At 54.9% G+C, this 25,316-nt stretch overlaps 15 protein-coding genes across 15 annotated transcripts; 5 read left to right on the top strand and 10 right to left on the bottom strand.

Annotated features, from left to right (window-relative positions):
* Positions 1-489: 489 nt before the first annotated feature.
* Positions 490-1,877, bottom strand: DBP8 (RNA helicase; the record flags this gene model as incomplete). Its single annotated transcript, XM_056204878.1, has 2 exons — positions 490-594; positions 627-1,877. The coding sequence occupies 2 exons, from the start codon at positions 1,875-1,877 to the stop codon at positions 490-492; spliced, it is 1,356 nt and encodes a 451-aa protein (XP_056060853.1).
* Positions 1,878-2,840: 963 nt separating this feature from the next.
* ARG8 (acetylornithine transaminase) lies at positions 2,841-4,196 on the top strand (the record flags this gene model as incomplete). Its single annotated transcript, XM_056204877.1, has 1 exon — positions 2,841-4,196. One exon carries the CDS (start codon positions 2,841-2,843, stop codon positions 4,194-4,196), a length of 1,356 nt encoding a protein of 451 aa, XP_056060852.1.
* A 36-nt stretch (positions 4,197-4,232) lies between these two features.
* MOB1 (Mitotic exit network component) lies at positions 4,233-5,034 on the bottom strand (the record flags this gene model as incomplete). Its single annotated transcript, XM_056204876.1, has 6 exons — positions 4,233-4,637; positions 4,666-4,671; positions 4,713-4,765; positions 4,795-4,889; positions 4,929-4,988; positions 5,018-5,034. The coding sequence occupies 6 exons, from the start codon at positions 5,032-5,034 to the stop codon at positions 4,233-4,235; spliced, it is 636 nt and encodes a 211-aa protein (XP_056060851.1).
* Positions 5,035-5,130: 96 nt separating this feature from the next.
* Positions 5,131-6,963, top strand: MVES1_000012 (uncharacterized protein; the record flags this gene model as incomplete). The annotated part of the gene is made up of 1 exon (XM_056204875.1): positions 5,131-6,963. One exon carries the CDS (start codon positions 5,131-5,133, stop codon positions 6,961-6,963), a length of 1,833 nt encoding a protein of 610 aa, XP_056060850.1.
* A 65-nt stretch (positions 6,964-7,028) lies between these two features.
* ADE4 (amidophosphoribosyltransferase) lies at positions 7,029-8,492 on the bottom strand (the record flags this gene model as incomplete). Its single annotated transcript, XM_056204874.1, has 1 exon — positions 7,029-8,492. One exon carries the CDS (start codon positions 8,490-8,492, stop codon positions 7,029-7,031), a length of 1,464 nt encoding a protein of 487 aa, XP_056060849.1.
* A 328-nt stretch (positions 8,493-8,820) lies between these two features.
* On the top strand, positions 8,821-10,022 carry RIM2 (Pyrimidine nucleotide transporter, mitochondrial; the record flags this gene model as incomplete). Its single annotated transcript, XM_056204873.1, has 2 exons — positions 8,821-8,906; positions 8,936-10,022. The coding sequence occupies 2 exons, from the start codon at positions 8,821-8,823 to the stop codon at positions 10,020-10,022; spliced, it is 1,173 nt and encodes a 390-aa protein (XP_056060848.1).
* Positions 10,023-10,170: 148 nt separating this feature from the next.
* On the bottom strand, positions 10,171-10,613 carry OCA1 (protein-tyrosine-phosphatase; the record flags this gene model as incomplete). Its single annotated transcript, XM_056204872.1, has 2 exons — positions 10,171-10,199; positions 10,472-10,613. 2 exons carry the CDS (start codon positions 10,611-10,613, stop codon positions 10,171-10,173), a joined length of 171 nt encoding a protein of 56 aa, XP_056060847.1.
* Positions 10,614-10,693: 80 nt separating this feature from the next.
* MVES1_000008 (uncharacterized protein) lies at positions 10,694-11,743 on the bottom strand (the record flags this gene model as incomplete). The annotated part of the gene is made up of 2 exons (XM_056204871.1): positions 10,694-11,471; positions 11,505-11,743. The coding sequence occupies 2 exons, from the start codon at positions 11,741-11,743 to the stop codon at positions 10,694-10,696; spliced, it is 1,017 nt and encodes a 338-aa protein (XP_056060846.1).
* A 68-nt stretch (positions 11,744-11,811) lies between these two features.
* Positions 11,812-14,730, bottom strand: CHS1 (chitin synthase; the record flags this gene model as incomplete). Its single annotated transcript, XM_056204870.1, has 3 exons — positions 11,812-11,889; positions 11,919-13,911; positions 13,940-14,730. The coding sequence occupies 3 exons, from the start codon at positions 14,728-14,730 to the stop codon at positions 11,812-11,814; spliced, it is 2,862 nt and encodes a 953-aa protein (XP_056060845.1).
* Positions 14,731-14,802: 72 nt separating this feature from the next.
* Positions 14,803-16,266, top strand: MVES1_000006 (uncharacterized protein; the record flags this gene model as incomplete). The annotated part of the gene is made up of 1 exon (XM_056204869.1): positions 14,803-16,266. The coding sequence occupies one exon, from the start codon at positions 14,803-14,805 to the stop codon at positions 16,264-16,266; it is 1,464 nt and encodes a 487-aa protein (XP_056060844.1).
* Positions 16,267-16,293: 27 nt separating this feature from the next.
* Positions 16,294-17,149, bottom strand: OTU2 (ubiquitinyl hydrolase 1; the record flags this gene model as incomplete). Its single annotated transcript, XM_056204868.1, is given in 5 exon segments — positions 16,294-16,577; positions 16,604-16,686; positions 16,763-16,821; positions 16,899-17,054; positions 17,072-17,149. 5 exon segments carry the CDS (start codon positions 17,147-17,149, stop codon positions 16,294-16,296), a joined length of 660 nt encoding a protein of 219 aa, XP_056060843.1.
* Positions 17,150-17,202: 53 nt separating this feature from the next.
* Positions 17,203-18,654, bottom strand: ARP4 (NuA4 histone acetyltransferase subunit; the record flags this gene model as incomplete). Its single annotated transcript, XM_056204867.1, has 1 exon — positions 17,203-18,654. The coding sequence occupies one exon, from the start codon at positions 18,652-18,654 to the stop codon at positions 17,203-17,205; it is 1,452 nt and encodes a 483-aa protein (XP_056060842.1).
* A 93-nt stretch (positions 18,655-18,747) lies between these two features.
* Positions 18,748-19,518, top strand: MVES1_000003 (uncharacterized protein; the record flags this gene model as incomplete). The annotated part of the gene is made up of 1 exon (XM_056204866.1): positions 18,748-19,518. The coding sequence occupies one exon, from the start codon at positions 18,748-18,750 to the stop codon at positions 19,516-19,518; it is 771 nt and encodes a 256-aa protein (XP_056060841.1).
* Positions 19,519-19,525: 7 nt separating this feature from the next.
* Positions 19,526-20,073, bottom strand: MVES1_000002 (uncharacterized protein; the record flags this gene model as incomplete). The annotated part of the gene is made up of 2 exons (XM_056204865.1): positions 19,526-19,766; positions 19,895-20,073. The coding sequence occupies 2 exons, from the start codon at positions 20,071-20,073 to the stop codon at positions 19,526-19,528; spliced, it is 420 nt and encodes a 139-aa protein (XP_056060840.1).
* Positions 20,074-20,976: 903 nt separating this feature from the next.
* On the bottom strand, positions 20,977-24,397 carry MVES1_000001 (uncharacterized protein; the record flags this gene model as incomplete). Its single annotated transcript, XM_056204864.1, has 2 exons — positions 20,977-22,642; positions 22,760-24,397. Coding segments are annotated over 2 exons (3,304 nt in total), but the record flags the coding sequence as incomplete, so codon positions are not given.
* Between the last annotated feature and the right edge of the window lie 919 nt (positions 24,398-25,316).

The following is a 25,316-nucleotide window of genomic DNA, read 5'->3' as shown; positions in this document are numbered from 1 at the left end:
CAGTACGCAAAGCACACAACTCTGGCCGGAATCATTTGCAGAATGTGCGCGATTATTATGCATGTACGTATGTGTATGAAAGGCTCATTCCAGCGTTACAACCTGCAGAAGTCCAGCTCATTGTTGATACAGTGATGAAAGACTACTCGATGCGCAAGCTTCCCCCACCAATGGAGCTTGTCGCACCGCAAATGGCCTATGGCCGCGTTCCTTTCAGTGCGACGCCTGTCTCGTATGGCCGGTCTACAGTGCCGCCTCCGCCTAATTCGCGGCCGCCGCCACCTCTCGGTGTGCATACATCTGTCCCTCCGCCCAACTTTTCAAGGCCGCCGCCGGACTTCTCGAGGCCGCCGCCGAATTTCGCACGGCCGCCACCACCGATGGCACACCCACCGCCGACCCACTAACCGTCTTGGTTCATACCCCTGTACAAGCAGCATACATAATCATGGATCTATAGGGTATCAGAAAAAAAAACTATACGATTTGTTACGCGCGCTTCATTTTTTTGTGCTTGGGTCGTTCGCCCGTCGCGAGCTGCGCTTTTTTCTTACGCCGCTCGCGCTGCTCGCCAAAATGCTCATCGTGCAATGCCTGTAAAATAAGTAGCGCACAAACATACGCACCATGGACGCCACGCGTTTCGCTGCGGTAACCGCCGAAATACGTTCCAGTGCATTGTTCTCCGAAAGGATGCGCTCCGCAAGCTGTTTATTGATCTTTTCCTCGATCACTTGCACAAGGGATACATCGCGTTCCGTCACAAAACTCACTGCCCAGCCTTTTTTGCCTTTGCGTGCCGTACGACCCACGCGGTGCACATAATCCTCCCATGCAGCAGGAAGATCCCAATTCACGACCATCTCCACGCCTGGTATATCCAAGCCACGGCTGCCAACGTCGGTAGAAACAAGAATTGGGACGCGCTTAGCACGAAACGCTTGCAAATTGTCCAGTCGTGTGGATTGGCTGAGCATCGAATGCAGTGACACATTCGAAATTCCAAGCTCGGTAAGCATCCGCGACAGTAGCTCTGCGCCTTGGCACCGCGAAGCAAATATGATGGTGGACGGGAAAGTCGGTTCCTCTTCTTCCTTATCCTGGTTGCGCTTCCCAGGCGCCGCGCCTTTTCGATACACAGACAACGCCTGGCTTTGTAGTTTCGTCACAGATCCGCATGGGGGGGTATAGAGAAGCTCGACAAGGTACGGTTCACGCATATGCGACGGCGCGAGTACGTATTCTTGGGTAAGAGTCGCCGGCGTGGATGTATTCATCTCAATCTTGCAAAGCAGCGGGGCTAGCTTTCCTTCCTCGGAAGGCTTCAACGTAAGCTTTTCAATCTCGGGCGTCAACGTCGCGGTAAATAGTAACGTCTGTCGCAGGCGTGCAGGTGGCAGGATAGAAAAGAGATAGGCAAGTTCGTTGGCAAACGTGGGTGAGAGAAGACGGTCTGCCTCGTCCAGCACAACGAATTTACAGCGCTCCAGGCCCCATTCTTGGCATCCACCCGAACTGAGCAAATCAACTAGGCGGCCGGGAGTCGCGACAATAATATGTGGGCGTTGGTTTGCAAGTTCTGTTGCTTGCTTCATCATGTCCATCCCGCCCAAGACAAGTGCGCATTTCAGGCCCATGCGGCTGCCTTGGCCAACGGCTAGGAACTGTTCATGCAACTGAACACCCAGTTCGCGCGTGGGAGTTAGAATCAGTGCATATCCCCCCACCATATCTTTTGCTAGCTTGTTTAGGATGGGCAATGCAAAAGCGAGCGTCTTGCCCGAACCAGTCTCGGCGCCACCGATCACGTCACGGCCCTCCAGGATTGCCGGGATGGTCGCTGCTTGAATGGGGGTAGGTATTGCAATGGAAAGCATACGAAGCGCGCGTACCAGTGGCTGCGATATGCCTAGCGCAGAAAAGCTGCAAACGTTCGCGCCCTCGGTCATGTGCATTGGCGAGGGAAGGATCCGCAACGCAATGCATTTTTTGCCACGTGGAGTCGCACTACGATTGTGCACGGCAGTCCGACTCTGCCATTACGAGAACGCCAGATATGTATGCTGTGGCGTAGGTATTGTGTAGCCAATGAACTTACATGCAGCGACTTTTGCTGTATGATTTTTGGTGGCGCTCATGTACAGTAATCCCTATGGGAACGCCGACGACCTCTGTCGGTGAATATATTACCAAATGCCAACAGGTGCTCGAATCGATGCACGACGAAGGAATCCGATACGATGTACGTACGGTGTTGTGTTGTATGGCAGTACTGACATTGCATGAGTATAGCTACAGTATGTGCTGTACGGTGCACTGACAATAGCGGGTATGGGACCAACGTAGAAGGACCCATCTCTGCCGTGTGGTGCGCGCTCGAGCGATGCCATGAAGCCGTGCATGCTATGGGCGTGGAACGTATCGCCACGGATATCCGACTGGGAACCCGCACCGACAAACCGGCGATTTCGAACGAAATGACACACACACACACTGAAAACCAGCGCAAGCGTGAAAGTGTGATGCAGCGGCTCCGCGCAAGCGCAAATGCACCGCCTGCATAATGTCCCGCTAAAGCAGTGGTCATTTGCGAATCTTTGTAAAACGAGTAGCCAAGTGGCCCGTAGAGTCTCGGTAGTGCGCCAAGGAAACGCGCCAAATATTCGCTAACCGCACGAATTCCAATTGACTCATCCACAAAGCCGAATTAATTGTCCTGTTCCACTATCACGATGTGGTCTGCTGTATTGCGCGCTCGCACTTTAAAGCACACTTCCCTGAAATCGACGATGTTTCGTCGTGCATTTGCATCACAAAGCAATGGTCCTTGCACCAAATACATGGATGTGACTCACGCGGACTGCACGAACCCTCCGTCAGGATCATCGGTTGCCCAGGAGCTCGACGAGTTCAAAATGACCACATTGGGCACGTACGTCCGCCCGCCCGTGATTTTCTGTAGCGGAAAGGGCTTGAACTTGTACGCCGAGGTACCGGTAGACAACCACGGGCCGGGAACCATGACACGGTATCTCGATTTTGCGGGCGGCATTGCAGTCAACTCGCTTGGGCATGCCGATGAGGGCGTCGCTGACATTGCGGCAGAGCAGGCTTCCACCCTTGTGCACACCAGCAATTTATATCACAACAACTGGAGTGGTCGCCTGTTGCAGCGTCTTGCCGAACTGACGCGTCAGTTTGGCGGCGTTGGGCTGGCGCCCAAAACGCGCCTCGATCCGCACAGCTGGCACCTCCGTGGGTTTTTGGCAAACAGCGGTACAGAGGCGAACGAGGCCGCGCTCAAGTTTGCACGCAAAGTTGGCAGCAGCCGCAGCACCTCGCCGGCATCCAAGACTGGGTACGTGTGCTTCCAAAATGGATTCCACGGCCGGACGATGGGCGCCTTGTCCGTGACGCCCAATCCCAAGTACCAGGCGCCCTTTGATCCATTGATCCCCAATGTGCGTGTCGGTGAACTCAACTCGTTTGAAAACCTCCAATCGTTGGTTGACGAGAGCGTTGCTGGCGTGATTGTCGAGCCCATTCAGGGCGAGGGCGGCGTCTTCCCAGCGGATATAGACTGGCTTATTGCGCTGCGTCAGCGGTGTGACCAGGTGGGCGCAGTGCTTATTTACGACGAGATCCAGTGCGGTCTCTTCCGTACGGGGACCATGTGGTGTCACTCAGAAATGCCCATTGCAGCGCACCCAGACATGGTCACGATGGCCAAACCGCTAGCAAATGGGTTCCCTATCGGTGCGGTGCTCATGCGCCCCGAAGTCGCCGAGGTTGTCGCTGCGGGCGACCACGGCACGACCTTTGGCGGCGGTCCTTTTACCTCCCGCATCGCGCATTATGTGCTTGGCAGGCTTTCGGACCCCGCACTGACGGAAAACGTCAGGGAAATGTCGAGGTACCTTGTGGAGCGCCTGGAGCGCATCCAGGTACTGTTTGAGGATATGGTCGATCCGAATGGTCTCCGTGGCCGCGGCCTCCTTCTAGGCTTGCAGTTGAAGCAGCCCGATCTTTCCAGCAAGATTCTCGCGATGGCACGCCATCGCGGTGTGCTGATTCTCACTGCGGGCCAGAATACACTGCGCTTTGTACCTAGCTTGACGCTGACAAAGGCCGACGTGGACGAGGCCATGGACGTGCTCGAGAGCTGTTTTCTCGTCGCACGCAAGCAGCAGCTGTAGCGCCGTGGTAGATCACCTAAAATTCTATAGCATCTATCAGTTCTCCTCCAAAAGCGCATCGTTGAGCTCCGCAAGTGGCGCCATCTCCTTGGGGTCCACAAGGTTATATTCCGTGACAAAGAGTAAAAAGTGGCGGTAAGAGGTGTTCAGATGCACTTCGAGGTGCAGCGCACAAACTTGTGCAAAGTGATGATTGTACATGTGTGCATAGATCCGGAAGAGACGACGAAGAATTGCCTTGACGCGGTCTACAAAATTGCGAGGGAACGGCATCGACGGCTCGACGGGGAACAGCGATTCATCGTCGATATGCGCCTGAGTCCAGTTCAACAGACAGTCAATATAGTCCGGGGCAGAGAGTCGCGTAGAGCGGCGATACTTGACCGAGTTCGAGTCTTGCCAGTGGTACTCAAAACGGGGACCTGCACACATAACAGGGCACTGTAATTAGTTGCAGCTGGGGCCTTACCTCGCGCTGGGTACACTGTCGTTAGCAGCGCAAGCATGGGTACGCACAAATTCGGTAAGGGTTCCGTACAGGATATTGAGGTGATTGAAAAAGTCCACCGCTGCACGTCAATTGCACACCATTACATACTGTGAACAGCTAACCATTCTTCAAAACGCTCTCCTTCGGGAAGGCGGACAGCAACACTCAGGTTACCGCTACCCAGTGTCGATTCGGCCAGCTTCCTGAGTTGGCTGTGGTCAACACATTACGCTATCACGCACAAGTTGCGACTGGGCTCCGCCGCAGCGCGCTTCGGAAGCAAAGATGAGGGGCGCGAAATGCTGCGTGTCAATTTCTCTCCACGACATACCCCAAAAGCGACGCCATGGTATGTACAAACGGCCGCCGCGCCCAAACCAACACAGGACGCGTATATCACGTGATTATCCCTTAACCGCGGTCCCTGGCGGCTGGCTTGCCCCGATGCGCGAACGAGTGCGGGACAGTATGGAAGAGGATCCTGCGGAGCAGGAGAATTTGATTTCTCATCATCTAGAGTCGGATGATCTAGGGAGGCCTGTCATACGGTCGGTTCCAACGTGGGAAGATGGAGGTGTGCAAGACGAGGAGCGGGGCGAGACGATCGAGCAAAAGGTCGACGCGCAAATGAACACAAACGACGATATCGACAAGACGGGGCGCCCAGAATGGCTCGAGAATATATCGCGACTGCCTCCGCGTACACGGCATCTTATTGTTGTGGTTGGATTTGGTGTCTTGCTCGTGCTTGCGGCGGGTGCATTTTATTTTTCCATGGAGCCGACCGAGGCGCCCGAGCCGGAATACAAACCGCCGCATCCCACGACCACAAACGTGGACGGCTTGCACAAGTTTCCTACTTCGATAGGGTACCCAGGAACGTACGCAACGGGTGCTCCGCCAGAATACGCTCAGTATATGCGCCCAGCGCCGTCCAAGACCCGTGGCGTCTCTCCGATCCAGACCAATATCCCTAATTTCGGCGACAAATTTAACCCGTTCCATCACATGGGCCCATTGAGCCCCTACTACTCTGCTTCGTTTGGAGGCGTCGACAATGCCAAGTACCTCGTCACGCCAAGCACGTCGAAGGGTGTATGCACTTTGGCTCAAGTGCATATCTTGCATCGCCATGGCTCGCGCTACCCAACCACGGGCGCGCCGACGGAGCTTGTACGGCAGTTTTTGAAGGAAAAGAAGGGTACGCTTTCTTTTGATGGACCGCTTGCATTCCTCAATACGTATACGTACCGCCAGGGCCGCGAGCTGCTCGTGCCGTTGGGACGCCAGCAGCTGCACATGTCCGGTGTCAAGGCAGCGATCGACTACGGGATGCTTGCCGAGGAGGATTTGAACAAGAACAAGAGATTGTTTGTGCGCACCGGCAGTCAGCAGCGCATCGTGGATAGCGCGCTGGCATGGGCTACTGGCTTCTGGGGCAATTCCTGGGTGGACAAGACAGACTTTGAGGTTCAAATCGAGGAACCGCACTTTAACACGACCATGGCCCCCAACTTTGCCTGCAATGCTGCCGCAGATGCATTCCGCATACAGGATTACGCCGACAAGTATCTTGGGGGTGCCATCGAACGCTTGCAGCAACACGTCAAGGGCGGCACACTCACTCCGATGGTCTTGCATGGAATGCAGCAACTGTGTGCGTATGACACAGTGGCGTTTGGGAACAGCGAATTTTGCTCTTTGTTTACAGAGCAGGAATGGCTTGCGTACGAATATACATGGGACCGCAAGTTTTACGACTTGTACGGCCCAGGCAGTCCTGTCGGACCCGCCATGGGCCTTGGATGGCTGAATGAACTGATTAGCCGGATGACACGCACGCCATGGAATATTGAGACACAGTCCTCGGAGAACACCACGTTCAACACGGACCCACTTTTGTTCCCACTTGACCGCGCCATCTACGCCGACTTTACACACGATTCGGTCTTGACCAGCGTCATTGCCGCAATGCGCTTCAGCGACTTGGGCAAGTTGCCGTCGCTGGACGACAAGCAGCGTGCATTCCGCTCCTCCCTGGTCGTCCCATTTTCTGCGCGCATGGTGTTTGAGGTGTTTGATTGCAAAGGCAGTTTGGACAACAAGGATGCGCACGATACTTCTTACGTACGCATGAAACTCAACGATGCAATTGTGCCGCTAAAGCAGCTGTCGCAGTGTGAGGATCGCCCTGACGGTTTGTGCTCTATGGATAAATTTCTGGCCTCGCATGCAGACCGCAACGAGCAGGGCTGGTGGGCACGCTGCCAGGTATGATGTTTGCAATCGTATGATTGTTCTTTTCGCGCTGCTGTATGTATATCCATTTCTACACGGCTACTCTAGCGTGTCCGTCCATTGTACAATCCAATATCTTCTGCTCCGTTCATCGGGCCGCTGCAGCTCACCGGTGCTTCTGGCTGCGCACTTGCGCTGACTTCTGCCGCTTGCGTAGTCTTTTTCACCTGGTCATTCTCTGCACGCAGCTCCTCGAGATGGTGCAGGTACTTTTCGTCGACACCGCCAGTCACATAGTGCCCGTCAAAGATGGAGCAGTCAAATCTGGTCAGCGCGGGGTTGAGTGACTGGATACTGTCGATCAAGTCCTCAAGGGTTTGGTAAATCACAGCGTCGGCTTGGATCACCTGGGCGATCTCGTCAATCGTGCGGTTGTGCGCGACCAGCTCGTTGCGGCTCGGCATGTCAATTCCGAAAACGTTTGAAAAGCGGATCGGCGGGGCACAGCTTGCAATGAAAACTTTTTTTGCACCTGCTTCGCGCGCCATTTGGATAATTTCCCGCGACGTCGTTCCGCGCACAATACTGTCGTCCACAAGAAGCACATTCTTGTCGTTGAACTCTAGCGCCATAGCGTTCAGTTTACGGCGCACATTCTTGCGGCGCACACTTTGACCGGGCATAATAAATGTACGGCCCACGTAGCGGTTCTTAACAAAACCTTCGCGGTAGTGAATTCCGAGGTTTTGCGCGACTTGCAGCGCAGCGACTCGGCTCGTATCCGGAACAGGAATCACCACGTCGATTTTTACGCCTTTTTCTAGCAGTTCGCTGGACACAGTGCGTGCAAGACGCTCACCCATAGCCATGCGGCTGCGATAAACACTCACACCATCAATAACACTGTCCGGCCGCGCAAAGTAGACATACTCAAAAATATCGGGTGTGAATGCGTCCGCCGATGAGGTGGCGACGAGCTTTTTCCGCGTAATGTTGGAGCGCGTCACAATGATAGCCTCACCGGGACGCACATCTTCAAAATCAGTGTAGTCCAACGCATCTCCAACGACGCTCTCGCTCGCAAAGCAAATGTCTTTATCATCGCCACCACGCGATGCATGTTGCGATCTGCGGCTGCACATTCCCAAAGGGCGAATACCGTGCGGGTCACGGAAAGCAATAATACCGAACCCAGCAATCATTGCAACGCACGCGTAGGCGCCGACGACCTTGCCCATCAGCTTTTTGATCGCTGTAAAAATATCTTCCTCGTTCACGCGGAACTTGCCGGTCTCCTGAAGGTAGCTAGCAAACAAATTGAGTAAGAGCTCCGAGTCAGAATCAGTATTCACGTGGCGGTGACACTCGCCATCGAGCATCTTGCGCAACTCAGCCTGGTTGACCGTATTACCGTTGTGCGCAAAGACAATACCGTACGGGCTGTTTACGTAGAAGGGCTGTGCCTCTGAGTGTGCAAAGGATCCAGCAGTGGGGTAACGAACATGGCCAACACCCATGCTGCCTCGCAGGCTTGCAAGGTTGGGCAGCTCAAAAACGTCGCGGACCATGCCGTTAGACTTGCACTGGTAAAAGCGGCCATGCGCGCCACATGTCACAATCCCTGCGGCATTTTGACCGCGGTGTTGCAACAAACCCAAACCTTCGTGCAGCTCACTTGCTGCATGTCCTTGTTGTAAAAGAACGGCGATAATACCACACATTGCATGCAGTACACTTTCTCAGTGGCGCGGGGTACAAAGTCGCAAAGACAAACCTTTTCTTTTGCCCTGTCTTGGCCGGCACGTGCTGGGCTTCGCTTTTTTGCTACGCAATTCTTTTTTTCATGTGGAGTGCGTGCGCTTTAAGGCTGCCCTGCTAATCCGCAATTTTGCCACGATGGCGACGGCGAAAACTGCGCGCACGTCTGCGCCCGAGCAAAGATTGAAAAAACCACCGGGGTGGCTGCATTTTGCAGCGGGAGGGTACGTGTCAAATGCCGCACTCACGTCAGTATTGGCGGCATGTGTGGTGCAATTATTACGTCACCATTGGATGTCGTCAAGACGCGCCTGCAATCGGACCTGTACCGCAGCCGTCCGGGCGTAAATGTGACGCAGCAAGGTGTATCTGGTGTGATGCTGCGCGGAGCTATGCATTTTGTCGATACGGGAAAACTTGTGGTGTACGTGTGCAGCGCAACCGCTTACAGCAGTGAAATCAAAAAACGCGAAGGGCTGCGCGCGTTGTTTAAGGGTCTTGGACCGACATTGGTCGGCGTCACACCTGCGCGTGCCATTAATTTTTACACGTATGGGAACGGCAAGCGGATGATTGCGGACTTTTTTTATGGCGGCCAGGAAACGCCGTTTGTGCACCTAAGTGCAGCAGCGCTCGCTGGCGTTATTACGGCCACAGCCACGAACCCGATCTGGGTTGTAAAGACACGATTGCAATTGGAGTCGCAAGCATTGGAGGCGAAGTCGCGCATGGCGCGCACACAAGCGATTGGAAGTGCAAGCTCGGGGATGCGTGGAAGCGGCAGCGCAAATGCAAACAAGCCTCTGTCTATGGCATCAAAACGGACTATGGGCACGTCTACAATGCTTCGCTCGCGGTTTTTCCTGTCGCTGCCCCCGCCGCAGTACCCAGGCAAGAGTGCAATGGGTATGACGGTCAGCATTTTGCGCGCCGAAGGCATCCCCGGCTTGTACAAGGGGTTGAGTGCGAGCTACTTGGGCGTCTCGGAAAGCACGATTCAGTGGGTTCTGTACGAACGATTCAAAACATGGGCGATCATGGCCGACGGTAAAGGTCAGGGCGCCTGGCACCATACCATTTCTGCCGCGGGCAGTGCAAAACTGATTGCCACGCTTATTACATACCCCCACGAAGTGATCCGCACACGACTGCGACAGCAGCCAGAGCGTGGTGTGCGAAGGTATACTGGGCTCCTGCAAACGTTCCGCCTTGTCCTGCTTGAAGAAGGTATTGCAGGACTTTACGGGGGGCTCAGCGCGCATCTTTTGCGCGTCATTCCCAACGCGATCGTCATATTTTCCGTGTACGAACTATGCCTTAAACTCGGCACAGATTGGTAGTACCAAGTGCTTTGCACTATCAACAACTATGTATAGGGTATATATACCAGCGCAGCTCTCATCCTTCATTCTCCCCAAACACGAGCTCCTCATCAAACAGCTCAATAAACTAGCGTGAGTACCGCTCGTCCACGTACTTGTTCATTCATTACACGAACTTTGGGACCAGCAAAGCGCCTGTATTCTTCCAGGATCGCACTCAGGTTCCAGCGCTGCAGCTTGCGCATGCATCCAATCACGGTCCCCGTGCGATGCCGCCCCAAATTGCACATTACGAGGCATGGGTACGTGGTGGGCTGAACAAGAAGATACAGCGCCTGGAGTACAATCTCTTCCGTAATCGGATCCCATGCATTTGTGCTGTACATCACGCCGAGATGGTGCAGCTCAATGTTTTGGTCGGTGCAGAAATGCATGCTGGCGTGAGATGTGCAAGCATACGCACAAACCAACTTCCGGCTCCTCTGGCGCAAGCCATATTACGGATTTCAGACTAAGTTTCTCCAGAAACGGAAAGTTTAGCTGGTCGGGCTGGCCAGAGCGGTACAAGCTCTCCTCAACCATTCCGAAATTCGGCGGCGGCACGAGCATTTTCTGGTGGAGGCAGCGACGGAAACCCGCGCAAAGTCTCACACGGAAAACGCTACGAGGTCTCCACATGGGCCCAGAACCTACTCACCATAGACTTCTATACGCAGGGAAGCTAGCTCATCTTTTGTCCAAGGAGGCGAATCCACTGCTTGAACCGCCTCTCGCATGTGTTCCTCATTCTTCGTGCCACTGAGCACACAGGTGCAAAGTCCAGGAAGCCCGAGGCCTTGGTGCACGAACGCGTACACAACCTGCGAAGGTGTCAAGTTGTACTTGGATGCCATAATGGCCACCGGAGTCGACTCAAGCAGACGTGTATTCCCCGTTAGTGTCCAGAAAGGCTGGTACGTGATGCCCCGTGGTTGCAACGCCCCGTCTAACAACGGAAAATCGTTGGGGGATAAAAGTGGGGACAGAAGTGACAAAAGCGACACATCGTGCCCGGTAGAATGGTGCCATCGATTCTGCAAAATGGAGGGCTTGATTCGCGCGGCTTGGAACAAGGCTTGGTAGATTTCAGGGTCGTACACGTTACTAAATCCAATTTCGCGCACGACACCTACATCCACCAGTGCCTCGAGCACGCGCCATGCTTCAAGGGTGCTTTGCATTGTCTCCAACGGCGAGTGCAAGAGGTAGCTGTCCACATACACGGGCTGCAGTGGCGCTTGGTCGGGGGTCCCGTTCCTTGCATCTACCGCATACTTTGCAATTAAGTCTGCAATATCAGGAATTGCTTCCCCATGATGCAATTGCGCAATGCTATTCCGGAAACTTTGAAACACTTGGTCCGCGATTGGGGCGTTGGTATCGTACGGTATGAAACCATGTGTGTCCTGACCCGAGATGGGCGTGTATCTAGGAGGTCAATGTACTCTGTCTTGGACCTACTTTGTCTGAATCCACACATCGTACCGAGATATGCCGAGCTGTTCATACGCGTCCCGCAAGCCGACACCCACGAGGTCCTCGCGATAATGCTTCCGCTGCCCGGCCGTATCGACTCCTCGGAAACCTTGCACCAAAGCCGCAGTAACAAGCTCAGTCGTGCGTGTATCTTTCCATGCTGTGCCATACAAAATAGCCGGCATTTGCCAGATAGTTGACTTGGACGGTCGTGCCCCTGCCATGGTACAAGCCCAAGCCGCGTCCGTGCGAATGACGTGCTGTGATAGCCAATTATGTACAGTTTAGTAAGCTATGTACGTCGGAACCAGCGCGTCGCGTTCCACTGGAGCCAATATGCGCACGAACCAACAAAGCGTGCAAACGCCATCTGGTGTGAGTGTGGTGGGGCATACGTACGCCAAATGTAGACCATAAGATGACCTTGAAATATATCTGTTGGTTGTCCTGGCCCTCTTGCATTTCCTCGTCCAATTTCTTGCGCGGTGTGTATTCGTACAAATTCATCACCACTGCGACAAGGATCGCGTTGCTGAGTAGCCAAAGTGCAACAAGCCGCGTACGAAACGTCTTGTTGCTATCTTCCTCAGTAGGACGGTCTTTAGTATGATCGCGTGAATAGGGAGCTAATGCGCGGGTCACCACGCCTTGAAATCGCTCGTCGAGCGTATCCTGGTCGTACGCACACTCTTCCACGACATTGTTGGCCTTGTCGTTTTGCGCGGCTGTCGAGTGCACCGCTGGAAGCGCGTCCGATTTGTCGGAACCCTTGGTGCCCCAGCTTACATCGTGCAAATTGCAAAATGCATATACGTTGATCACATTCACAAACGACGGCGCCATGAAAAAGTATTGCGCCGAGCTTGTCATCATGTGCCACGGATCCAAGTACATAATCGAAGCAATGAGATAGATGCCAAACATAGCTGCGAGTGAGGCAATCAGCACCGCAGTCGTGTTGCTAAAAATCACGTCCGTATAATTGCCGTCGTGCGGCTCCATATTGGAAAAGGAGCGCGCGGTGAGCCACAAGGAAACGACAAGCACGTAGAGACCGAGAAAACCAAACACAATAATGGACATATTGTACACCACATGTTCGCTCTTGGGTCGATTTCCCAGAGCCAGCACAAACTGCAGCGCGAGGAAAAAAGCGTAGATCCACATGAGCACGACATTGACCCAGTGAAAGGCAATCAACACGCCGTCGCTAAAGCCACGCAATAAAATGTTGGGCAGGTACGCAATGATGATGGCAAACGTGAGCCATAGGTTTCCCATTGCAAACCAGCTCAAGACCATTTGACACAGGTTGTACAGCTCCTGTACATGAAAAAAGAACATGCGCATGAAATTGTGCTTGCTCCGGTAGAGCCGATAGAAATGCACAATTGCATAGATCGACGCGGCAAACGAGCCATTGAGCCAGCGACGTCGCTGCGAAATAAACTCGGCAGTGTGCTCCGGTACATCCGTCTCTGCCCTGCTCGATTTTACGTAGGAAAGCACCCACTTTTCACCGGCCTTGGCAACCAACTCGAAGCAAAGGATCCTGTCTTCGGCAAGGAACATGTTTTTTCGAAAAATGTTCATCTCGCCCAGGCCTTTGCGCCCAAGACGGTCCGCCAATGTTTGGTCTCCGTGAAAGTACTGCTGCAGAGGGCGGCCGAGAATGGCCTTGTAGCGGTACGCACTAAAAGCGCCGGGGAGTACGCTCACGTAGCCAAACATGGACTCAAACGGCTTGTCGAGGATGTTGCTCGTCTTGTACTCGAAATGTTGTGCAGCGACAAGGGGATTCAGCAGCTTGATTCCGTGCTTTTTCATCACATGGATCTCGCCGCACGCACCGCCAAGGTTTGCGCGGTTGTAAAATGCTTCCCACAGATAGTAGATCGACCATGGGCCTGGCTTGGTGCCTACATCAAGCAGAATGCAAATTTCAGGATGGAGGTGCTGGCCGAGTGCATTGAATACCCAGCGGTGGCTGTTGATCTTTTTTGCGTTTTTCTGCTTGAGACAAAAGATCAATTGCACAGGGACCATGTTCGAATCGTGCCCGTCTTTGGGCAGAACAAGCTTCGGCGTGGTGTCCACGGCCACTTGGGTCGTATACTCAAACAAGTGCGCAATCGTTTCTTTGTCGTCCACCTGGCGCTTCATGATTCCGTCCTGGTAGACACCCATTGTCGCCAGCACATCGAGCGTCTCTTTGTCGCACGGATCGATCCCGTCGTAAACCAGCGCAACAACAATACGCTGCCATCCAGGGCGGCCCTCTTCTTCATACTTGCTCCAGAATTTGGACCGGTGGTTCTTGCAAATATCGCGGATATTTTGTATTACGTGGTAGAGCGTGCGCGTGAGCAAATTGCGGTCCTCGTTGTAGTAGCTGGCGTAAGTGTGCGTGTGGTACGTACGTCAGTGTAATGAGCAGCTCTGTGTCGCGGCCATACTCGGTCGAGGTGCGCAGACCCCACCCATTCTCGCGTGTGAATTCGTCCGGATCGCACGTCACTGCAGAGTATCGCATATGCGTGAACTCTTTTGGCTGTGCCTGCTCCTTATACTGCGCTTCAACCGCATTGGCAATAGGAGAAGGCACCAGGTAGTCTACAATCCAGTTGCCTGCTTGCAGCTCCACCTTGCGTACATGCCCATGGTCCGGTGGTTGCTGCCGCTCGACCCATCCCCCACTGCTGCTCCCGTCGTCCTCGTAAAATTCAGACATGGAAGAAGTGTGAAGGGTATCCGTACCGGCATCGTGCATGTATTTCAGCTCGTAGTCGTCGGTGTCGTCGGGCGAAGCGCCGTGTATTGGGTGCAGCATGCTTCCCGGTTCCATTTCTGTCACATAATCCGGCTCATGCATAAGATTATCGTATGCAACTATGGCTGTTTGCTCGCGCTCAGCATGGGGGTAAGGCGCCAACGGAGGATCATACGCATAGTCTCCACGCAGCACCGCATTCGGAGGCAGTCCAGGCACAGCGTGCGGCGCTGCAAAGCCCGCCGGCGCGTCGTCGTGAGGGTTCGGCGCCACTTCCAAGTCTACTACTTGTGCGTACGTCCCCGTATCATCCCGACGCACCGCACCAGACGGCTCCCTTGGACCACGGAGACGGCTTCCGCGCATATCGCTCGCAACAAAGGCACGCCGCGCACTTGCGGGGCTGTGTGCCTGCATCCCACTGCGCGCGTTATTCAGCATGTGGAGGCGTGTCATGTGCCGCGGCCGTCGCGTCGCGTTTGTTGTACTGCGTAGTAGTGCGCGTGGTGAGCCATGGCATCGACTGCAGCGCAAGGGGATGCGCTCGGCATGAGTGAGCAGCTGATGCAGCTTGACCAGGCCATTACACTTGCTTTGCAAGAGATAGACGAGAACTTTTCACAGGCGCACCAGGTCGTGACGTCGCGCATTCTACCGGCCGTGCGGGAGTACGAAGTGTCTTGCGCGCGGACCTGGGCGAATGCCCAATTTTGGAAACGGTTTTTCGAGGCATCTGCACAAGTATCACTTTCGCAGCAGCCTGCGGAAGAGCTGGAGACGACGTTTACGGAGCCAGCTGCGCAAGATGCATCGGTGCGCGCCGAAGACGATACGACCACTGCGCCGGACCAAGACGATCAGACTCATCTGACGCGCGATAGCGACCACTTACAATCCCCCCCGAGGCTGAGCCACAGCATGTATGCACCGAACGACTCGGATTTGCCGGCACCGACTCCGTTCGAGCGCTTGAAACACGATGTCGAGCAGAGCCAATTGTACGAGCAACCGCAGCGGCACGACGCGCCATTGCATGCGTCGGACGTGTCTGTGTCTGTGGAGGACTCCTCGATTGCACACACGCAGCGCATGCCATTCTCATCGAGCCCATTGAAAGCAAGGGCAGTTGCCAGTCCCGCACGCACGCAGCGGCGTCTTTCTGCGCGCCCGCGCGTGAGCATCCAGCCGACCGACCAAGGACTTTTGACGAACCCCTTTTCCACAGAGGACAGTGTGCGGCTATGGAATGGGATTGCCGACTTGCGCAAGACGCCGCTGCGCGGCCAGCACGGTGCAGCGACTCCTTTTCGCTCGCCAAGCAAGGTGCAGCAGGAAGCCGACGAGCACGACTCGCTCGAGTGGCCTCAAGGCATGTCGCCGCCCGTGACGATGCAATTTTCTGTGTCAAAAAGCAAGTATGCGAACACGCCCGCGAAAGATGCAGCAAAAAGCAAGGTCGACGACTTGGTGCAGTCTGTCAGCGGGCTTCCTTCCGCTGCGCGGCACGGCAAGACACCAGCAAAGCGTAGACAGAGCGTGGTCGGGACGCCGCTTACTCGGCGCACGCCTAGTGCACGTCGCGACTCCTTGCCGACGCCGCCGACGATTACCAAAGTGCACAACGCGCCGCCTGGATCGCACGATGCGCCAGAGCAGAGTGTGCAGCAGCACGCTGGACACGAAATGAGTCCCACCGTATCGCACATCCCCGGCATGCTGGATAAAATGCTTGCACTCGACGACGACAACCTCTCTGACGAGGAGAATGCGACGCGTGCAACACAAGGCCATCCCACCGCGACGTTTAGCTCCGCATTGCAGGCGTCGAGCACGAGTCGCTCGATTGAAGACGATACATTGTTCGGCATGGCGCTGTCGAAGCGCGAGCCAAATACGACACAGGGCCCGCACAATCGCTCGCTCTCTGGCGCGGTGCGTCGGACAAGCGAAGAGCTACGTCTCTTGGGCGAGTTTTAGCTTAGATAGCGAGGAAAGAAGAGGGTACTACAAAATCCATCCATCGGCGCCTACGCGTTCGGGCGCAGCGAGTTGTAGTGCTGCGTGTAAGTCGATCCACCAACGTACCTCGCCCAAGCCAAACATCTTCACATGGTAAGAGATCTGCAGCGGGGCCTTGTCGGTAAACTCCTCGCCAATCTTGACGATCGGCATTTCCGCTTGGAAAATATGCACGGACGTATGCAGCACATTGGCGAGCGCAAGAATCTCGGGATGGCCGCCCCATATAGATGTGTTTTCCACCGCGTCGCAGTACTGCATAAACTTGTCTATGGTGAGTTTCGCGAGTACACACCCGTTGAAGAGAGCGCCTCGCTGTTGGCATCGACATTCGCGTACGTCTCGTCCAAGTCGGTGATGAACGGGATAAACATATCGCTGTGGTGGCGCATGTAAGCAGCAGCAGCTTTCCGCAGCGATTCGTACGTATACTGCAATTAGGCGATGCATGCACGTACCGGGTGCGACGCAGGCTGCCGCACGTTTAGTTGATCGGCCAGCGCCGAATACAAGCTGCGGTAAGCATAGACGCAACGCACCAATGGCCATCGGCCGTGATCTGTGATAAGCATAGCGCGCGTACTACGTACCTCGTACACATGCAGATTATGCTCGGCACAGTAGCAGCTCAGCGCCGCGGCTTCGCGCGCTGCCTCTTGCGGATCGCCGCCGCCCTCGCTCAGCTCGCGCGCCGCTTCGGCGCGCGCGCGCTCCATTTCCTGCTCGCGACGTGCCTCGCAGTGAGCCTTGTAAACCGACGTACCAAGCGCATTTTGTGGCGGTTCATCTTTTTTCCAGGGAGCATGCCCGCACCATCGCCGTCTTGCGGCACACTCACCATGGCCGAATCGATGGGAAAAGGGCACAGGCATAATTCCAGCTATGAACTCCACATTACTTGCACCGCGCTTGCACAATGGCGCTGCCATGCTCCTCGTACTCCTGGCGGCTGATCCAAAGCTGGTGGAACGTGCCCAAGCTCGCAAGGATACTGCCGCCAAGCCAGGAAGAGTGCCTACGCTCTGTATAATTACCGGGAGAATGGATTTTGATCCGCTGGCTCGGCGCCGCGACGCTGAGCTCGTAGCTGAGGCGGTCGATAAAGCCGGGAATGAGCGTGCTCCCGCCGACACAGACAATGTTGCTGAACATGGCCGCACGCAAATCCACATCGACAGACTTGGCCGCATCCAAAATGAGATCGGTAAGGCCCGCGAGCGGAGACGCAGAAGCAGAACCAGGCGAGAGCACGTCGCGTACTTGCCCATACAGCGATGGCGTAAACATGACCTCGGGTGCTTTAAAACGCAGCAAAGAAAACGTGTCGTTGTACCCATTGGGAAACTCGTACATCTTGGTGGGCCGCGCGCCGGCTTGGCCCTCGTCCCAGGGAGTCTCGAGCACCTGGCACACGGCCTCTTTTGCGTCGCTCAGTAGTTGCATGGTCTGGTACATCCGGAAAGATGGCGTCGTTCCGTGCAGTCGGTCCTCGCGCAAGACCGCGTTGGGTGGCATCCCGGGGTCGACTGGCTGCTTGGACTTGACCAGGAACTGAGGAATGAGCTCGTCTTCCTTCAAATTCTTCTCGCCGCACTCGTGCGTAAAACCATGAAGCAGCGCGCGCGAAATGGTATCACCGGCATTCGACTGTGTGTGGATGCCTTTGCGCAGCACAAAACCGTCCACGACAGGGATGGCCGAGAGCTGCGACGCGCCGACGTCGACTACGAGCGCAGTCGGGCGCCCTGCTGCAAACGAGCTCAGCACCGTGCGGTTCGCAAGATAGAATGCAGGCACTTGCAGCCCTTCAAAAGCGACCTCGGCCATCTTGGCGCGCACCTCTTTAGGGTTCGTCGACGGCTCCGTCAGCAGCAACGGGTTCTCCGTCGACGGCGCCGCCAGGGTCTCGGTTGCGTACCGCGTGAGCGCCTCAAATGCATCAAAATCTTGTACAATTCCATCAGAATCAAACGGTGTCGCAATTTCGAGCCCATTTCGCCAGTAGGACACGCCAGCGTCGCCCACAAAGCGCTTGCGTCCGCGCTGCGTATCAAACGAAATGCCCTTGCATAGTTTCGGTCCTTTCTTTTCGCTTCCCTCTTGCTCCGTATCTTCCTTCGCCGCATCTTGCATCGAAATGTCCCCGTCCTCAGCAGGACGCGTGCGTTTCGCACTGGCAAGCTCGTCTGCAAGCACCCCATCTTCTTCACGCATCGGGAGCCATCCATAATGCGCAGGGAATAGTGCGCGTGGCTGATCGTCGCCGGCCCATCCGCCGCGAATGACCGACGTGCCGGGGTCGATCACCACTGCATTAATCTCGTCGCCGCCATACACGCCCGACATGGTGACGAGAGAAAAGGCGCGCCCCGCCGGGCGACTTCTACATCACGTGATACACTCCCAGCGCGCCGCGCCGCGCCGCGCGTGGGGCTTGGTATGGGCCATTTGCGGGAGAACGGAGTGAGTCCAAGCAGGGCGCCTGCGGTAGGGAATCCGTACAAGCCCATGCCGTCTACAACGCCGTTCAAGCGCGCGGATGTAAAGTCGACTCCGTCGCGCACAGGTCGGGTGGCGTTTGGAGATAAGACGAACCAGTCCCCATCCCCTGCACGGCGCACGAGTCCTTTGAAGCGGGGCTTTGGCTCGCCGTCCAAGCCGCAAGGCTCGCGCACCGACCTGCAGCAGCACATGTCGGAAAGGCCGTTCACGCGCCACCTTGTCACGCCTGCGGGCAACATTGGGCGCGCAGACCAAAACAAAGCGCGCATGAGCAACTTGTACCCAGTGCCGCCGGTGCAAGAGACGACTTGTGCACCGCCCGCCGATGCTTTGTGCGAAGAGGACACGTACCCGCCGATCGAGTACATGCCGCCCCACGCGCCTGCACCTCGGTACACGTTCCCAGCAGAGCTGGACGGGATGCCACGGGCCGCAGAGGCGCACTCGCTGCTCTCGTCCGCACCGCGCATGGGCTTTGACTCGGGCGGCGCAAACGGGCTGCTTGAGAGTGTAGCTCCTGTGCCTTTTGCCCCGATGCCGTCGGATCCACCAGCGTCACGCTCCAAGGCGCACGCCTCGCTTGGGCCGCGCCGTACAGGAGGCGCTGTGCGCGATATACCCCGCCGGCCCGATTTCGTGCACGATGCGCTCGCCGCCGCTGCTGCGCGGCATGTGGAAAATACAGTAGACCAAGAATTTTCATTATGAATAGCTATCAACGTCGAGTAATACGTAACTTGTGTGATTGGGGAATCGTCTCACTGAGGAACGCAAGCTGCTTGGCGTGCTTCGCAAGTTTCTGGCCGATGCCTTCGCCGCTCCATGCATGCGCCGATCCGTACCCACCATAGATGGCAGAGCGCTCGTCGAGGTGCACAAGAGTGTTATCGGCACTTTCGACCACACACCCAGCGCCAATTACGCAAAAGTTGCTCACATGCACGTTGCTCGCAACGCTGCAGCGTGCTTCAAATACGTTGCAGTTGCCTGTTGTCTGTGCACGTACTAGGCTCGATACACGAAATACATTCCCGTCTCCAACCGTCATCGGCTCATTACTAGGTGAGTGGGGAAAGGCACGTACGTCGCAGACTCAATCGTTGCCAGCTCCTCCACAATGCAATTGTTGCCTAGCACGATCGGTGCGCTTGTCGCGTGGATCCGTGCGCGCGGATGCACAACAGTACCGGATCCGATCGTCACATCACCTTTCACGTCGGCCTCGGCGGCTACAATCGCGCGTGGCTGGACCGTGACGCTCATGGCTGTGACGAGAGGCAGGCACACGGCAGTGCGTACAGCACGCCCCTTTTACTTCGGCCGAAATTGGCACTCGACACGCAACCAGGAGGGCCGTGCGTAAGGGAAGGGTTCGCCATACGACCGCGACATGGACTGCGCAAAGTGCGACTCTATCCTGCCGTGCCCTCCCTGCGCACTGGGTCAGGTATGCATACAGAGCTATCCAGATGCATGTTTCTTATGCCCCGTGAACTACTGTGTGGATGTGCCCACTCATGTCGATACAGGCGCGATTGCGGGGGGCGTGGTCGGCGGTAGTTTTGCGCTTGCCTGCCTAGTAGGGTGCGGCGTCGCGCTAGGACGGTATTTCTCTACGCGGCGCCATGCTGCAAAACCTGTGGAGATGCAGCGCGAGATACCGATGCGGCGCTTTGTACCGCCCTCTGCCAAGACGCCATCCCTGCCGCCGTTCAATATACCCCGACACGAGGACAGCGATAGTGATGCACAGAGCACGACAACGTCGAGCATCTTGGATAGGTCATGTGCACATGCCTTGTGGCGCATCTCAGAGCATACAGAGCCGCGTGCTACGCCACACGACAACACGTCGCCCCTCTCGAACGCACATGGCCATGCGGGGCCGAATGAGAAGGAACACGCAAAGCGCGCCAGTGTTCAGCCACACACGTCTACAGACCTGGATAGGCTGCATTCATTGCCGCAAGCGCAGCAAACCATGGATGAAGATTGCTTGCACTGGATGCCGTGGGCCGATACAGCAGTACCATCCGCAGTGACGGCCTTGGTCGCCGTCAAACCAACGCGCATGGCAGTAAAGGCAGCGCGGGCTGAACTGGTACGCAAGCCGTCCAGAGATGGGACGTGGGAGCGTGTAGGTACACATGAACAAACTTTGTAGATCTACAACGATGACTGATCCATTTCGTACGACTCTGTCTCGATTGGATCGTGTGTTTGCACCGCTTTGTACTCGTTTGCAGCAAGCTTGTTGTCGCCAATGAATAAGCAGCACACAAATCCGACAAACGCAAGTACGCTACCAACCATGACGGGGTACCATGCCGCAGCCGTGAATGCAGCCACAATGCCGTCGGCCATTTCGCTGCTGCGACTGTACGGGCTATCGCCACTGAGACTCCCTCCAGGATTCGCGACAATGGCCTCCATTGCACTGGAGGATAGTGTAGGTACGAGCGCATGAAGGAAGAGGGGCATATACAGAGAAAGTAACACGCCGTAGATCGAGACACCGACGCCGACGCCGACGCCCGCGACAAGCAGCGTGGTGGACGAGACCATGGCTATGTCTTCGCGCCGCACCGTGAGCTGTGGAATTAGCTGCAAAAATACGCCCATGATGCCACCCCCCAGACCTTGCAAAAACTGCAAGACCAAACCTTGGCCAAGTGTCGTGCCTTTGTGAATGTAGACGCACATGAACACAAAGCCCAGAAACCGCACGAGCGCACCAAAGGCCAGGAGCCACTTGAATCGCTCGTACCTGTACGCCAAAGCACCCGCAAGCATGCCAAACACAGTCAAAGATATCATGTTGGCATTGATAAAGTACATGAACCCGTCCTGCTTAGCGTCCATGCCCAGCACCAGGGGGACCCACGAAAATAGAAACTGCAATCCAATCCCAAAGCTAGCAAATTTGGTAAAGGTGATAATCATGGAAAGAACCACGTCGAGATGCAGCCATTGCCGGCGCAGGATCGGGCATGGTGCATAGTGCAGCTCGTACAAGGGCACGATGCAGAGCACGCCTAGGCCAAACAGGAGTTGCATCCATGTCGACATGGCGCGCCAGTGCCCTTGGTAAAGCGGAAGAAGCGTGAGCATAAGACCGATGCATACCAACGAGAGCCCTGCTGCATCCACGTCAGCAAGAAATTCACGCGTCTTTGCCCAGAGCCCTTGCGTCGTGGTCCGGAGGTGGGATTTTTTCGCTCGTTCTCGTCCAAGCAGCTGCATCACAATGGGGAATGTCGCAATGGGTATCAGCACGGCAAACATTCCGGGGCCCCACCGCCAACTATTTTGCAGCACCACGGCATACAGTTTCGGCGCGACAGCAAAAAGCGCAAGCAACGGCGCAGAAAACACCGCGATGCCAAACGCGCGCGATCTCGCCGACAAAAGATCTGCCAGCAACACTGAGGTCATAACTGTAAAACCAGAGTTTCCCAGCGCATACAAGGCCATGGATAAAAAATAGTCGTGCGCGTTGCGTGCACACGCCATGAGCGCAAAGGCCAGCACGTAGCACACATTCACGAATAGGAACGCTGGCCCGCGCCCAAAAATATCCGAAAACTTGCCAATCACCAGATTGGCCAGCGCACCTAAAATTTGGAATACAGTCACGGCGGACAGGTAGTCGTTCAGCGTTCCGCCAAGCCCACCTTTATCTCGGGCGGTGGGCACCGCATATTGGCCATATAACAGCGTCGTTTGGTTGTCCAGGCAATAGATGGTATTCGCGCATAGCAGCAGCGCAAGCAAGATCCGTGACGATGCTTGGTTTGGGGGGGTATCGGCAGATCCATGGAGCCGATCACGACTCGGTACGTCGAAATCATCCCCAGTCATGGATGTACGGAAAGGCTATGGACGTGCGTAATTTGCATTTATTGATCATCGGCGATGTGCCCGATCCCCTCGCGTGCCAACGTACTACCACAGGCCGCTGAGAGTGCGCATGTGCTGCGAGACAAGGCTCTGCAGGAGAGATAGGAAGATCACAGGCGAGGTGTGGACGGTGAAAAATACAAACATGCTGTACGCACAAAAAATTAGCACGACATAGCACGATATCCCAAACATGGTCCATCCAAACTGCGGGCCGCGTAGTCCTTGGTTGCGCTCACCGTGCGTCTCGCTGCTCTCCTTGTCAATACGGCGCTGGTTGTTCAGTGTCATGACTTCTCCAAAACAATGCTTGTCTAGCGCATGGTAAAAGAAGCCCAGCACAACGTCGAAACACTTGACCGCGATGAGAAAGTAAAACATGTCGGTGTATTGACGCTCGCGCGAGCCCTCATGAGCAAGGCGCCTGTCCTGGAGCGCACCAGATGCCACATTAACAATCACGCTGCCCGCCTGGTAAAATGCTGTCCATATACCAAACGCGGTACCGACCGACGTCTGCTTGTGCACCATAAGTGGGATCGTCGAGCTGAACGGCAGCTCGTTGCTCGAAAGCGCGAGCGAGGAAATCAAGATTGGAATCAGTGCATTGACGTTCGTGTACGCAAGGAGTACAAACGCAATAATATATAGCGTGGCTGTGATGGATATCCAAAACGTTCGCCGCCCAAACTTGTCAAACACATAGCCACAGGCGGGGGTCAGCAAAATGGGCACCATATGTTCGTACCCACTCACATAGCCCGCAACAGTCTTGGATACATGCCGGGTAGCAATGATTAAGTCCGATGAGTTGTACGAGTATGCGTCAATCACACCCGACTGCAGCATTTGCGAGGTGGTCATGATCCAGAAGGCCGCGGGTAGGCCCATTATACTGCGCTGGATCTCGCGCAAATGATACTTGAATCCTTGCAGTACACTTTCGTCTTGATAGCCGTCCTCGTGCCGCGCCTCCTCTTGTGCAATGCGGCTACCCGTTTGAAGAAGCATGGCGCGCGGAAGGGCACATTCGAGCAGCACGTACACGATATTGACGCCACAAGATACTACACATAGCATCGCGCCCACCCACAACGCCGCGTACCACTTGCCGGTCCAATTTTTTAAAAGAACGCTTGCCTGTCGCCCAATTGTATTGTACACGCGGTCCATTGCAAGATCCGCACCGAGAATAAAACTAATCATGCCGGGACCTGCATCCCTCGTGCCACGGAACCAAAATGTATATAGCTTTAGCTTGCAGTTGGTCAGCGTCACAAACCCCATTCCGGCAATAATCTCACCAGCTAACAACAAAGGGAATGAGCCGTGTTGTCCCCCAAATGCGCGCACTGTGTAGCCTGCAGTGATAAACGCAGTACATAGCAGCGAGAGAATCGGAGGGTTGTAATAGTCCACAAGCACACCAGAAAGAATGGGAAGCACAGTATTTATCAATGCGCCGGCAGATGCAAGCACACCATACCTTGCATGCGTGACTGCCTCACCGTGCTCACGCACATTTTCAATTATATCCGTCTTGAGCGGTGCAATACAGCTCGACGAAAAATGAGGGCCCACGTTGAGCAATAGCAAGAAAACGAGGACGGGTATTTTTTCACTCCACGGTGCATCGTACCCAGAATTTACAACGTGCGGACGAGAGTCTTCTGTATCGTGTTCGTCCCTTTCGTTTGACGAGGCAGGATCATGCAAAGGGGGCGCGGCGTTTTGCACATTATGCGACGATAAGCCCGATCGAGGACAAAAGGTACTATTTGCGCTTTTGCTATTGCAATTGTCTTGAATGGCGCATTTTGGTTCTTTGCGCGAACGCATGGCACTGATCGCAGCGCAGGACGTGGGGCAAACGCAACACCTCGCAACAGGAATTCGATTGACACGTGCCTTTTGCGGGGCGGCAATTTGGTAGTATCCTTTCAACAGTCTTCTCTTCTCGCGCTACTCGCCCTCGGACCAAGTTTTCACTATACTGGACTATGAATTTTAAGCATAAAGATGAATCAACTGTACTATATAATTATGAAAGTTGGTTGGAAAAAGTGGACACAATACGTGCAGACTATAAACGTTGGCATAAGAAGCTGAAGAGAAGCAGTAGCAAAAAATAGACAAAACAGATAAAGTGGAGAATATAATTTGATGAGAGGAAAAAGGGAATGGGAAAAAGAAAGTATACGAGGAAGTTGAGGAGCGAGACGCAGAGAGAAAAAAGAGAAAAAAGAGAAGAAAGAGTACAGAGAGTAGCAGGAAAACGGAACAAGGAACAAGGAACAAGGGGGGTAAAGTGGGGGAGAAAGAGAAGAAAAAGAAGGTAGAGTAGGGAAAAGAAGCTGAAGACGAGAGAGAGGGTTAAAAAGAGAGAGAAAGGGAAAAATAGAGAGAGATGGGAAAATAGAAAGTGGGAAATAAGAAAAAAGAGGAGGGAAAAGGAAGGAAGGGAGGAGAGGAGAAAAGTAGAGTAGAGTAGAGTAGAGTAGTTAGGGTTAGGGTTAGGGTTAGGGTTAGGGTTAGGGTTAGGGTTAGGGTTAGGGTTAGGGTTAGGGTTAGGGTTAGGGTTAGGGTTAGGGTTAGGGTTAGGTTAG

Source organism: Malassezia vespertilionis, chromosome 1 (genome assembly GCF_029542925.1).
Source record: "Malassezia vespertilionis chromosome 1, complete sequence".
NCBI classification, from domain to species: domain Eukaryota; kingdom Fungi; phylum Basidiomycota; class Malasseziomycetes; order Malasseziales; family Malasseziaceae; genus Malassezia; species Malassezia vespertilionis.
Note: the sequence above shows the minus strand (reverse complement) of the source record. Positions and strands in the feature narration are given on the sequence as shown.